This window comes from Arvicola amphibius, chromosome 7 (genome assembly GCF_903992535.2).
Source record: "Arvicola amphibius chromosome 7, mArvAmp1.2, whole genome shotgun sequence".
Classification (NCBI taxonomy): domain Eukaryota; kingdom Metazoa; phylum Chordata; class Mammalia; order Rodentia; family Cricetidae; genus Arvicola; species Arvicola amphibius.
This window is the reverse complement of record NC_052053.1, coordinates 71,682,853-71,696,712: the sequence shown is the minus strand read 5'-3', so window position 1 is coordinate 71,696,712 and position 13,860 is coordinate 71,682,853. Positions and strand designations below refer to the sequence as shown.

Here is a 13,860-nt window from a genome sequence, read left to right as displayed (position 1 = left end):
AGGTTAGCAAGGTTTCTTCTTCAGCAACTTGTCCACAGCTGAGGTAGTGTGTGTTCTTAGCTCTGTGACATGCTCTCAAGACCCCAGGGACCAAACCTTGGGCAGAGATGACTGCTCTTCCAGTGTTCAGGATTGTGGTCAGGGTTGGCTCTTTGCTTATTACCCCTCGAATCAGGGTATGTGACCTTCCCTTCCCAACCCAGCATCTTATCGGCTCCCCAAAGGGTCACCTCTCTTCACCTCCTGTACTGTCCTTGTTTCTCACTTCCTTTGGGTGCCCTGGGTGTCTCTCATCTGTCTCCTGGACTCATCTTCAGGGAGCTGGTGACTGCTGCCTAGCTTGAGAAGCCAGATCAGCAGGCATGAAGCAGGCAGGTTGCCTGGGGGTTCTGGAATGATCCGGACCCTGTTTAGAAAGCAAGTTCTACGTGAACCCTCATGTTATCAAGACAACCTCATGGTAATCCAGTACCAGTGTCTTCTGCAGTCTCTTGGATGGGGTGCAGTTTTTCAACTGTCATTAATCTTTTTGTTTAAAGAAAAAAAAAGCAAACTTTCCAGTCCTGTTCTACTTAGGATACACTTTCTCTTGGGGGTGGGGGTAGGGGTGCTACCCCGGCTTGGCTGCCCTCTGTCAACAGAGTGAGAGCCACCCCCTCCCTAGCTGCAGGCAGTTGAATGAAGCAGTTCTTTGCTCCACCGAAGGAAATATTTCCATGGAGCTGGGCCAAAAAAACCCCTTGCTTGAATCCGGGGCTGGCCCCTGCCCAAAGCCAGGGGGGATGGGTGGGGGTGGAGCTGGCGACGTGGCCCCTCTCTCCCACGTGTCAAGATGTGAATTCTAAACTCCGCCTTACAGCAATGGCCTGCTTGGCTTCCAGTCCTGGGTTTTCTAGGTGCCTCCAGAAGAAAGGAAACTTTAGAGCCCTTCTCTAGCCCCTAGCCACTAAGGAATCCTTTCCCAAGGAGAGTCCTTATAGAAGTGGGGTACAGCTGTCTGCCTTCTGGATACCATACGTCCACTGCCCATGAGGGGTGCTTCTCACAGAAAGGGCCATCGACCATGCAGCAGTGAACCCCGGGGCCTTAGATTTTAACTTACTTATTAGAAAGAGATTTTTGTAGACTATGTTCCTTTCTATGAAAGACGTTAAAATGTTCCTCAGTCTTCTCGAACTGTGGCATGCATTTATGTATGATCATGTGTGTTGTACACGTGCCTAAATCTGTGGGCACATGTGTGTGTATGCAAGTGGAGACTAGAAGCTGATATTCTGTGCCATTATGAGTAACTCCCTACCTTTTTTCTGGAGACAGGGTCTCTTACTGAGCCCAGAGCTCACCTATCTATCTGGACTTGCTAGCCAACAAGTACCAGGGATCCTCCACAAAATGGACACATGGGCATTAGCTTTATTGCCTGGGTTTCTACATGGGCACTAGGGATCTGAACTCGGGGTCTCATGCTTGGCTCAACACCTGACGGCGAGTGCTTTACCCCCTTAGCTATCTCCTCCTCCTCAGCCCCCAATTGCTACTTTTCCCTTTTTTCTCTCTGTCTTTGTAGATTTCTTTGTTTTTATTTTATGTATATGAGGGCTTGCCTGCCTGTAGGTACTGCATCTCCTGGGTGCCTGATGTCTGCAGAGGGGAAAAGTAGATGTAAAACGGCGTGAAACTGGAGTGACAGGTTGTGGTGAGTCACCATGTAGGTTAAGGGACCCAAACCCATATCTTCTGCTAGAGAAGGTGCTAACCATTGAGCCATCTCTCTAGCTTCCTCTTCCTCTTTGTCTAAATGGACATTATAAAAGTAACACATCGTAGTTGAAATTCATAAGAAGAAAAAAAAATACACCCTAAATCCATTTACCCAGAGAGAGGAAGTTAGAAAACAACACACTGCCCAAATGGTGAGGAGACCAACTTTCTCTGCAGGGCCCCACTTAGGAAAAGGAGTTCTGAAGAGCAAAGCCCCCCTGTCTCCCACATTGTGTACCCAGTCAGATAAAGCAAGGGAGTTATTCTCCCTGGTAAACCATTACCCCTAGGTTACTGCTGGCCTTGACCATGGCTCAAGCTGATCTAGCTCAAACAGGACGTGTACACAGGCCTGCCATGAGGCACGGCAGTCTGTCAGTAAATGAACTTTACTCTTGGCCTTCTGCAGAGAGCAAGGGACTGATTTTTCTTCCTGTGGCTGCACAATCTAGTCAATTCCTCTTTGCAAGGAGTAAGGCTGCACCACGGATTTAGACTTCAGGGGAGGCAGAGTATTTCTGAAGCTGGAGATTTGGGACCGCTGTACTTTCCAGAAAAGAGTTCCAGATTCCTGAAAGATGGGGCTTCTGCCGATTAGTATTTTCTGAGTCCTTTACTTTCTGGCGGTGCCTAGCACAATAGGAGAAATACATGTCCCCCATCTCCCCAAGAGACTCAACCTCTTGCAAAGACCCCCCCCCCCCCCCAGTGCTCTGGAGCTAGTCTGGCTTTAGCTGAGGTCTATATGTGATAGGAGGAGGTTCAGAAGCATGTGACCCAGAGATATTTGGATATCTAGAGGACATTTAAGGGAGACCTGGAAGGGCTATTCTGAGCAGGCGGCACTTATATGCTGTTTTACAGTAGCCCTCATGGTTAGACAAGAGCGCATTATTAGCCTAGGCTTGGCAGAGGGAAAATGAGACCTTATGCTCAATTCCTAACTGAATCTGAGGACATTGGCATACTTGATCTCAAATATGTACGTGCGGATAGGAGACTGCTTGCATAGCTTTATTTTATTGTTTTTAGACAAGGCCTTAACTATGGCTTGGCTGGCCTTGAACTCTCAGATTTATCTGTCTCTGCTGAGATTAAAGATGCAAGCTCCCTGGCTGTCTCACACGGCTTTTGAGAGTTCCCAAATATTAAATTTCTAAAAAAAAAAAAAGATTTATTTATTTATTGTGTATTGATGTTTTACCTTCATGTATGTCTGCGTGAGGGTGTTTGATTCCCTGGAACTGGAGTTACAGACAGTTATGAGCTGCCAAATGGGTGCTGGGAAATAAACCCTTGGTCCTCTGGAGGAGCAGTCAGTGCTCTTACCCTCTGAGGCATTTCTCCAGCCTCCCAAATATGAATTTTAAACAAACAAACAAACAAACAAACAAAACCTGCTTGAAATTCCAAAAGCCAAGGTGAAAGAATAGCTCTAAGTTTGAGGCTAGCCTGCCTGATAATGAGTCTGAGGTCAGCCTGGGGTACTTTGTCTTAAGAAAAGCATTTTAAGAAGAAGAAAAAAAGTATCTATAGGGAAGCAGAGGAGGAGGGACAGGCAGGGGCTAGGTTAGCCTCTGGTCTGAATGCTGGCTCTCCTCCAGCCTGTAGGAGAGCCACGCTGGAGCACGCTCAGGGTGAGCGAAAGTGCTCTTTCTCAACAGTGGATCCAGTCCCCTGCTTTCCTCTGGAGATACCAATCTGAGCCTTCACAGATCCTTTTGGAGCAGGGAACATGCTAGCATTGCCCAGACGGAGAAACAGTTCCCATCCAAACATTACCATAGGTTTGGCTTCTCCCAGAATTCTCCCATTGCTTTGGACCAATAAATATTTAAAAAGTTAGGTTCTGAGCTCCAGAAAAGCCAACAAAAACATTTAAACATATGGATTTTTTTTTTTGAAACTGTGGTTAAACCATGCTCAGTAGAGATTCGTTTACAGCAGCCTCCCCCCACCCATCTTTTCTTTTTCTTTCTTTCTTTTAGGAAGCCAGAAGGATAAACATGTTGCCATGGAGTTCTGTTTAAAATAAAATACAATGGAAAGAAAAGCCGCGTGATGTAGTAACCACATGGACTGCAGGACACACCTGATACTAATTACTGTCATGAAGAATGTTCTGGAAGACATTTGACTCGCCTGATGTATACATTCAAATCAAGCAAAACAGGACTGGAAGGCTCCTTAGGGACCCTCCTGTCCAACTCTTTCCTTTTTCCAGATGAGGAAACAGGGGCCCAGAGAGGGGAAGGGCCTGGACCTTGGCCTCCCAGCCAGGAGGGAGCAGAGCTGAGATTCCAACCGCTCTGCTTCCAGGGTCTGTTACCTTGGCCTGTCAGGAAAGGCTTTGAAGCAGAGGGATGGGGTTTGCTGCCAGGAACAGGCTTAGGAGCGAGGGGCCCAGGAAAAAATGCAGAGGCTGACTTTGCCTCGGAGGCCCTCCTTCTCTCAAGGGCACAGGCCTGAAGGACAGAATGGCCGTGTGAGAGTCCTGCTCGTGCTTACCAGGGGCTCTTACCAGGCACCAACTCATGTTCTTTGGGGGGTTGTAAGGCTGACAGCCTCCAGGGACCCCCAGTACATGGCTGCTGATGCTCTCTAGCGGCCGTTGCGATCCCACGCGTGGGCCACGAACATGAGCCCCCATGACAATGCGCACCCCTTGTCTCTGCCCCTAGAGGCTAGCAACTGGGCCTTCTGGTGTCTGATTGGCCACAGGGGCTTGACGACAGGGTCTTCTTGCTGATGATTGGCCTTAGCAGCTCTGGCTGTTTCCTAGCTATTAATACTGTGGGCTAATAAATGTCTCCTGTTGACTGGGGTGCTGGGAGCCATGTTTTTTTGAAGCTTCCGTGACGTCTGTGGATGGTGAAGGCCTTTCTGGCTTGTCAGGGGCCCTCTTTTGGGGGGCTTTCTGCATGTTCAACAGCCTGAAAATGGGGTGTTTTTTCTCTCCCAGTATCTGATACATTCAGACAGCTCTTTGTGATGCTTCCAAAGCCCGAAACCTTCATTCCCCCCTCCCAATAATGCCTCCGGCTCCTACGTTAACAGTCTCCCCCACCCCCGGAAAGGCCTGAGTCATCCGGAGCGGATGGTTGGTAACCTGGGGCTCCTCGGTGGCCCTTCTCCGTGCCTCTCAGCTCCGGACCTGAGTTACGGTGGTGTCCTAGGATTGCTGGCCATAAGGGGCTTATGCGCAAGCAGCTGCAGAGCCCCAAATAAGGGCAGGGGGCTCTTCCAACCCCGAGTCCTCCAAGAAGCCTCTGATTTTCCTTTTAGGGTCTTTCATTCTCGCTCCGTTTCTGTCATCAGACATTTCTTCCTTGGCCTCCCAGTTGCCACCCACCTGTCACCCTAAGATAGATCCTTCGTCCCTTTCAACAGCATTTTGACCTTTTGAGAGGACATTTGATTGACGGGCTGCCCACTTTGCCACTTAGGGCAGGGCAGAGCAGCCGGAGGTACCACCTGTTAAGGATTAGCTCTCCTGTGCCAAGTCCCAGAGAGTACGGCAGCCAGGCAGCTATGCGCCATAGCAACATGTGTCACCGTCTGTCTGCTCGGGATGCGGAAGGGGGGGCACCTTTCAAAGTGTGGGGAATCAGCCCAAATAGGGGGTCTACTCTAAGCACTACCACATAGGACCCCATTTTCACTCACGAAATTCTTTTCTTTGGGGGGCACAGTTTGCGTCCATATTCCTAGTACGCTCCGGGTTGCAGGGTACCCCCTTAACCGGCAGAAATGGACCCTTGGAAGAGGAAGGGATGTCGTAAGCTTTTCAGTGCACAGGTTGCTAGCGGATGAGCCCAGGACTAAAAATCGAGGTCCTTTGATTCTAAGATGCCAAGTCTCCGGTATCAAGGTAGTCCATTAAAAACCGGGTGTGCTAGGTGAAGGCGACAGCCTCGGATTGACATTTGGGAATCAATTATTTTATTTGGGCTTTTTATTTTCTGGCGCAATAATAATGATAATAATAAAACACTGCGTTCTCTTTTCCTAAGCCCGGAGCCTCTGATTGACGTTCCGGAAAAACCCAGGCAAATGAGCTGTCAGTCCTCGGTACCCCACCTTTATTCTTGGCTTTTTGAGTAAAACCATAATTTGGGGTGATTTCCCCCCATTTTGTGTCTACAAATCGCCCTTCCATCCATGATCAGGGCTCATGTAAGGAAAAAGCATCTGCGACCACAGGGTGTTGGTCATGGCGGCCAGGGGCACTGCGGCAGATTTTTTTTTCCTCCGTTCTTTGCTGCAGTCTGGGTGCGGCTACAGCAATTTGTCATAGAATCTGGGGGGCTCATTTTTCCGGCCAATCACTTTTGGAGAAATGAGCGCATTGCAGCAGAATGCGCTGACGTCAAAGACCACCCCTTCTGCGCCTTTATATAAACCCCACCCAGGCAGCCCCTAGCGCAGACGGCGAAGAACTGGGATAGAGCTCGCCTCGGCTCCGCTGGCCTTGGCTGCAGCTCTCCCAGAGAACGGGGCACCCACACGAGAATCCCATACCTGGTGAGTGGTTGGCCATCCTTTACCCGAAAGGATGTGCAAAATGAAGACGACATTCCCTTCTGGCCCAGGCTCTGTCCTCCTGGACATGCTGAAAGGCCGATGCTGGGACCTTCTCCCGAAGGCAGCCCCTTACTAAGCCTGGTCCCCAGCATCCGACACGAAATTCTGTCAGGAAGCGGATTTTAAGGCACATTTTCCTGGGGGGGGGGCGCAGGGTTCCTTTTTCACTTAGTCTTGGAGGGTGGGCTATGTAGCAGAGACCCCGATTAAGAATAACAGCAATAATCAGAGATTTTTTTTCCCCCTTAAATTCTGCGTATTGCGGTTTCTGGGGTCTAAAAACCTGATTTTGGGGGTTCAAAGCCACCTTTAGAATTGCGTTAATGGTGGGAGACATGGCGGCGATGCGTTCTGCAAGCACCATGAATTACGGAGGGAAGGTACCTGCAGAGAAGGGTCTCGAGCCATCTTTTTCTCATAGTCGTCAGCCAGGTTCTTGGTGAATCGTGGGCGTGAGGTTCACCAGCGATTCCAACCCAGGTTTAGCGTAGATCTGATTTCAGGCAAAATACAGAGAAAAAAAATTGCAACCGTTATTATTTGCTTTGCCCCTTTAATGAAGCCCCTTTAACGGTGGGAGCGATGGTGTTAAAGGCAATCTGCCTGGAGACCCCCAGATCACCATACGGGAGGCGGCAGTTGACGCTAGGGTCAAGGAATCGGGGGGTGCACAGGTAGAATAGAAGCAGGAGGTGGGCTGGGGCAGAAAAAAACCATATCCTTGCGCCTGAGAAGAAGGAAGACAGACATGTAGAAAAGGGGGTGTGTGGCGTGTGTGTGGGGGGGTGATCTGCGTGCTGGGAATTTGGGGGCAGGGTTCTTTTCAGTATTGCGCATGATGGTCGCTGCAAGATTCTGACATGTTGAAGGCTTTTGACTATTGATAAATCACCTTTTGCTGTTTCCTTTGTCCCCGTCAAGCCCCCCCAGGCCGCCCCCTCCTCATCTTGGGCTGGCTGGCTGGAGGTGGGGGGGGGCGTCAGGGGGTTGCTACGTGGCAGGCTTCTAGAAGGTTCTTTTGACAGCCGCAAGAGGGCGCTGGTGGCACTGCGGAATTTTGGGGGGCGGGGTGGGGAGAGGAGGGAAGAGGAGGGGAGGTGGCCTTTGTTCTTCTGCAGGAGGGGGTCGGGCGCGAGACTGGCTGCAGGGCTGAGGGTTCATTTACCTAAAGGTACATGTTAGGAGGGAGATTGATGGGTTCACAGAGGCGCGCCTGTAGAACTTGCACAGGCCAGAGATGGCGTCATCTGCAGTGGTTGTGTGATTTAGGGTGTCACTGACGCACATTAATTTATTTTCATTAATTTTTGTTTTCTGGGGTCTTAGAAAGGTATGGCTTTTTGAAAAGGAAGGATTGCAAAAAATGTTAATTAGGCATCATCCCTAGGGGTCTTGAGACTTGGCTTGGTAAATGGGAGCAAGATTTTGGGGAGAAGGGTGTTGGAGGCATATACGTCATATAGCTGAAGACCTCAAAAATGAGTGTGCTGTGTATTGAGAACTGGATTTTTAGATTTTAATTATGCTTAATTAACTGGTGGGAAGCAGTTTTCTGTTTTCATTTATCAGATGTAGAATTGTGGTCTGGGGGAGCCTCTTACTGTAGGGTCTTTGCCCTGGCTGTGGTACATAGTGGCTCCTAGGTGCGTGTGCAGGTGCTGCGTCATGTCTGTAAGTTGGCTCTGGCTTGTGGTAGCTTGGAGAGGCGATGGGGGTGCAGAACGACCCTGAAAGATGGGCTGGTGTGGGCTATGCCCCCACTTTAAGCCTGAAACCTGTTGGGCAGCCCCCCCTCCTCCTACGTCAGCCTAGCTCTAGCAGCTGCGCTGTGGTGCCAGTGGGGGCGCCGCAGGTGGTTGTGCTATTGGACTCTTGGTGCGGGCCGCGCGCCCCCTAGTGGTCTCTATGTGCAAATGGTTCTTGGCAGCCTAGCCTGGCGCTAGAGTTGCGCATGCGCATTTAGCTAACACTTGTGACCTGTCAATCAACTCATCTGTACCCCTCCCATTGCTGTCCTCCCCTCCCATTTCTCCACCTCCTCATCCCTCCCACTTCTCCTTTCCCTCCTCCCCCTCCCTTTTCATGGCTCCCTCCTTCCCCCTCCCATTTCTCCCCCTCCCATTTCATCTTTTCCTCTTTCCCCTCCCATTTCCTCTCTCTCTTCCCCCTCCCATTTCTCCCCCTCCTCCCTCCATTTCTCCTCCCTCCCTCCTCCCACTCCCCCTCCCCTCCCCACTTTCCTCATTCCTCTTACCCCTCCCTTATTTCTCTCTCCCTCCCATCCCTGCTCCTCCTCCCTGCTTCCTTCATACCCCTCCCTCTTTCCTCCTAAGCCTTCCCCTCCCTTCCCTTTCCTTTCACTTGCCCCCTCCCTCTTCTATGCTGTTTTTGTTCTGGCCAGTAGAGGTCCTCAATATGGTTTCTAACGGCCCCCTCCCATGCCATAGGCTCTCTCTTCAGGGATGACATCATCGGCTCACCCCAGTCTTCAAGGACCGCCTTCTTTGGATGCCAAGCTGTCACTCAAGTACCTGTGGCGATACCTGATGAACATCTCTATCTCCTGGTACCACAGCTACTCGCTCAAGTTGCTTGAACATTATATGGACAGTGGACTCCCCTATCCCATTTCCCCCTTTTCACCCCCAGACCCATTAGCTATTGAAGACAATTTTAAATGTTAAATAATTAGCTGTAATTATAATTAATTGGCTTAAATTATAATTAACACCTATACCTGGGCATTTAGTGAATTCTCTAACCTTTGGTTATTTGTAGAGGCAAGGACCATGGATTCCTGGAACCCACCAGCATAACAGAGCAGCCCCCTGTGGACCCCCAGGACCAGGACATCGAGGGACAAGGGACAAAGAGGATCAGCAGTGGTCATCTAGCCTCCCTCTGGGTTCAAGCCTTGAACCAACGCCCTAGTGAGGGGGCATTGGTCATGACCTCTGACCTCTATTCTGCTTGTGCCTTGAATCTGAGCCCTTCCCTGTGTGTCTCTGCTTGTGTTCATCTGCCAGTGAACTGGAGTGCTTCCCTCCCCAAGGGGGGTCGTCCCTTGTGACTGACCATGTTGTCCTAACAAAAGTCCTGAGCAGAAGGATCCCTTTGGGAACCTCTCAGGAGGGGGGGGGACCTGGGCCAGGGACCACCAGCATCATGCTGGCAACTCCGTGGGTGGGGGTGGGGTGCTTCTTGAATGAGCATGTGGCTGACCCCCAAAGGCATGCCCCCCTCTCCACCCACCTTCTTGGAGATGTCCCTTCATTTGGGGGTAACAGGGACATTAGGAGCAACCTCCTAGGGGTGTTGTGAGAATTAAATGATGCAGAAGAGCCTGAGGCAGAGCTGGGCAGACCCCCTCAGCAGTGTTTGTTGAAAGGTGTGCAGGTGGCTGTCCTCCCACCCGCGAGCTCGTCTCACTCATCTCATCTATCCTCCCGCAGCCCCTGCAGCCCCTGTGCACAGGGCTCTCCTTGCACCAGGTAGGGGCTCCAAAAGACAGCAGGCCGTCGGGGAGACTTTGAGTAGGAACTCGAGTTACATGTGTGGCCATTTCCAGAGCACTTTCTATGTAACATATCTGCTGTCCTATGTGATACGCGTGTGCAAAGTGGGGAGGCATCATGGCTATAGAGGGGTCAATTGGCGTTGACTATTCATGATTTTAAAGAGGAGGGTGAGAAAGGGAACTGGGAGAACCCAGCTTCACTCATGGATTGGACTGAAATTTACACCAAGGCAGCCAAGTATTTTGCCACATTGCTGGCAAGAGACGAGGTCAGAGTTGGACCTGGGTGCCACTGTGGCTACCCCTGACGGTTCCCTGCTCTGTCCTCAGCCTAAAGTTCTTCTAAGAGTTCCTCTATTTCATACCAGACACAATGGCCAAAAGTCTGAAATTCCAGTTTCCCAAGGGAGCTGCTGGGGAGCTGCTTGGGGAGCTGCTGGGGAGGGGGTGGCCCAAGTCTGGTAGCGTGTGCTGACTTCATCTTTTAGTAACGGTATGATCTTAAACAAGTCACTTACTATCCAAGTTTCAGTACCTTTCACACCTAAATAGGGATTAAAAAAAGAAAAAAAGGAAGGGGGAGGGGGGAAGAAAAGAAAAAATAAAGAAAAGGAAAAGAAAAAAGAAAAAAAGGAAAGAAAACCAGTTCATCTATCCAACAGGGCTCTTTTGAAGACCAAATGCCAAACCATGTAACGCACAAGAAAGTGCTTTAGAAATTGGTGTGAAATTGCAAAAATACTTACTAACCAACGAGGCTGTCCCTATTGACCACTGTCCAGTCCTATTCTTGCTCACAATAGTGAGCACCCAGTAGGTGCTGGGTGTATTTGTATTCAATAGATAAATTCCAGAATTAAAAAAAAAAAACCCATAGAATTAATTCAACAAACATTTTCTGAGACGCTGACCATGTGCCTGGCGCACCAGGCTATGGCTGGGGTACGAAGATAATGAGAATAGCCTCTTGTCAAGCCTAATTGGGACCCTCATTCTATCCATACTTTCTTTGGTCGCCTTTTAAACCAACCAGTTTTGTCCAGACAAGACAAAAAAAAAAAAAAAAAAAAAACTGGGTTGCTTTAGGGAAGCCCAGTTTGGAGTGGACAATAGCGTCCAGGCCTCTGAAAGGGGCTGATTGGATTACGAGCCAAATAGAGGCAGGAGGAGGACTTTGAAGGTGACAAATGCAGGGGGCGGAGACCCACTCTAATCCAGGCTGTTAGCAGGGACCCTTTCCATCTTCCGGAGTGGCCAGTGGCTCTCACCATTGTCCGTTCCATCCTTAATGCTCAGCACACATGGATACAGGGGCTACCCTGGTCCTTGTCTTGCCACCGTCCATTCATTTGATGCTCACAACGCCCTGTCCTGATCCAGGGCTGGCCTGCCATCTCCCAGGGAAGCAGAGGTTGCCAAGTGGTTTTTGAATGGGCACCCCCCTATCGTTGTCTTCATGACCTCTTCCGTTTTAGCAGTGGACATGGACCTGTTTCAAGCCTGTACTTCCAGTTCAGTTTCCCTCTGGATTCCTGACTCTGCTGTCCCCACCTGGAGCCCCACTTCCTCCTGTCCTCCTTCCTCGCCACTCCAGTGTCTGTCTGTCTTTCCTTCACAGCCGGCTTCTCGAGGCCTGTCTACACTCGCTGCTTTCCTTCCTCACCTCCAATTTCCCCTCCAACCCACTGCTTCCTGATCCGCTCTTCTCCATCGAACGGCTCTCGCGCAGGTAAAGACTTTTCTGTAGCTTGACCCTTGGCACGACTCCAGCCTGGCTGGACACAAGGACACATGCATCTCCATTCCTCCTGTTCCATGGCTTCATGGCTCTGATTCCCTTCTACTTCCACATTACTGGCTTCATGGACACAACTATTCTCGCTTTCCCTGGGAACTCGCATTCCCAGCCCTCTCAGTTTCCCAGACCTGCCTCATACCACCCAGCTGGCAGTGCTGCCTGGAGCACTCTGGGGTTGGCTGATCTGGGCTCAGGTCTAAGGTCAACCACTTAATACTGGGACGACAGTGTAAGACAGCTCTTCCAAGCTGCATTGGCTAAAATAGGGTTAATGGTCTTCACCAGGAAGGCCAGGTGAGCTCCACCAGGTAAGCTTCAGATGCCATAACTGAGGGACTGGAGGTGAAATAAATTAGATATTCCTGAGCAAATGCAATTTAAGTCACAATTAAGTTTTCTTGAAGTTAGGTTCCCACAGAGAAGACCAAAGAGGAGGGGGGAGAAGGGAGCATTAAAGACAGCAAAGGCAAGGAGGGATGGTTTAGAGACGGGGAAGAGAGCATTAAAGACAGCAAAGGCAAGGGGAGGGGATTTGGAGAATGTTAAGACCTACCCAAATCTCATCTAGAAAAAGCTTTCACTCCTAGGTTAGCCTGGGCTTAGAAGAGAAAACCAGAAGGAAGCTTTTAAGTTGATTACCCAGTGAAAAACCCCAGGAAACTTCCCTATCACATTGCTCCATTCAAGGGTTTTGAGTTCCTCTGAGGTTTAACCTCTGCACCTCCTGCCTCTACCCATTCCTGGACTCATGATTAAGTCCTCAAGGTACAAGAAAGTCTCAGGGAATGGCTGGTCCACAGTGTAGAGCCGCCACTGCCCCTGACTGTTTTTTTTTTCTTTAAGGTTTTTCTACCTTTTGCCTTTTCTCCTTAATGAACATGGGGCTAATCTTGGGCCTTGCAGAGTAATGAGGTAGCTGCCGGGCTCCAATACTGATATCCTAAGGAGCCTTCTGTGTGCGCAAAGGAAAAAACACACAATTCCCATAATGAGCTGAGCTGGTGGCTGTGGGATAGGGGGCCTTGGGTTCTTAAGCCATACTTGGTGTGTAGGCTTCCCTCCTCACTGGAATCTCAGCCCCGGTCCCAGGGCGAGGCCCATTGAATGAGGCTGCAAGTTGAAGGTAGCTGTCAGGGAAGGAGCTACTCAAGGGTCATGCTGACCATACTCATCCCTTTCTACCCAGTCTCCTGCCAAGTTTCCCACTCCCACCCCAGCAATTTTCAGACCTGTTTCAGGCCCCAAGGAGGGGACTCCTTCCCTCCTTCCCTCAGTGAGTACACTGGCTAAAGGTTCTGTAGCATTGAGAGTCCAAATTAGGTTGCCACCTTGCATAGTAAGGAGTTGAAGCTAAGGGACCAGGGTGGCGACTGAGGCATCTGCAAGAGCCACACACAAGCCCCCTCTTCACAATATGGAGACATTTGGCACTGCTTCCATTGTCTCCAGGGTCCCCCGTCTCAAATATCAATCCATTAGTAAAATAATAGGTCCCTGAAGCCACTTTTGATATTTTAGGAGTCTGGGAGTATCTCAGAAACTAGAGAATATGCTAGGGCCTTTGCCCAGTGTCTGACAGTCCTAGGTCACTGGGGTTTTTTGTAAGGAACCTCCAAACTTAACAGCCTCGAACAACTCAAACATGACCACCCCTTTAATGCTCTGGAAGGAAGGCTGCCTGTAAGGGAGGATTTGAGCTAGCCACCTGCTTGAGCATAGTGAGCTTTTTACCCCCACTCTACTTCTGGGGACCCTCAAAGTTGCTTCTGTGGATATAGAAGCTCCCCTCCCCTGTTTCCCACCCCAGGCATCCAGACTGGCTTCAGAGTTGGCCCAGAGACCTAGAGTATTCTGGGGGCTTAACATCTATGGAATCAGTCAGGATATAGTAGGAAGCCAGGGAGGTGAGAGCAAGGAACGGAGGGAGGCGGCAGGAAAAGCCTTGGCCCCCAATTCTTCTGAGAACTACTGTTTTTTTCTGCATTTCCTGCCCATCCCCCTCCTCCATTCTCTGTCTCAGCCTCCCTCTGTTGTCTCCCTCCCTCTCCCATTTGGATCTGGCCCTTTTGGGGTGCCCCTAGGCCACTCCCTCTTCCTCTGGGTGTCCGAGCACCAACCCGGTAAATAGTGGGGCTCAGTAAGAGTATGTGGGATGTATGGCGGAACAGGTGGACGAATGAACAGGCTCAACTCTCACACC

General features: G+C 50.2%; 1 protein-coding gene and 1 long non-coding RNA gene across 2 annotated transcripts in view; both read left to right on the top strand.

Moving 5' to 3' along the window:
* The first annotated feature begins 6,192 nt into the window (after positions 1-6,192).
* LOC119819992 lies at positions 6,193-9,453 on the top strand. The gene is made up of 3 exons (XR_005286311.1): positions 6,193-6,285; positions 8,793-8,911; positions 9,124-9,453. It is a non-coding gene; the product is annotated as an uncharacterized LOC119819992 (long non-coding RNA).
* A 57-nt stretch (positions 9,454-9,510) lies between these two features.
* Positions 9,511-13,860, top strand: part of LOC119819883 — a 28,151-nt gene continuing 23,801 nt past the window's right edge. Inside the window, exons 1-2 of the mRNA XM_042055401.1 lie at positions 9,511-9,625; positions 9,683-9,836. Of these exons, the coding sequence (XP_041911335.1) occupies positions 9,511-9,625; positions 9,683-9,836 (269 nt within the window). The remainder of the gene's footprint in view (positions 9,626-9,682; positions 9,837-13,860) is intronic.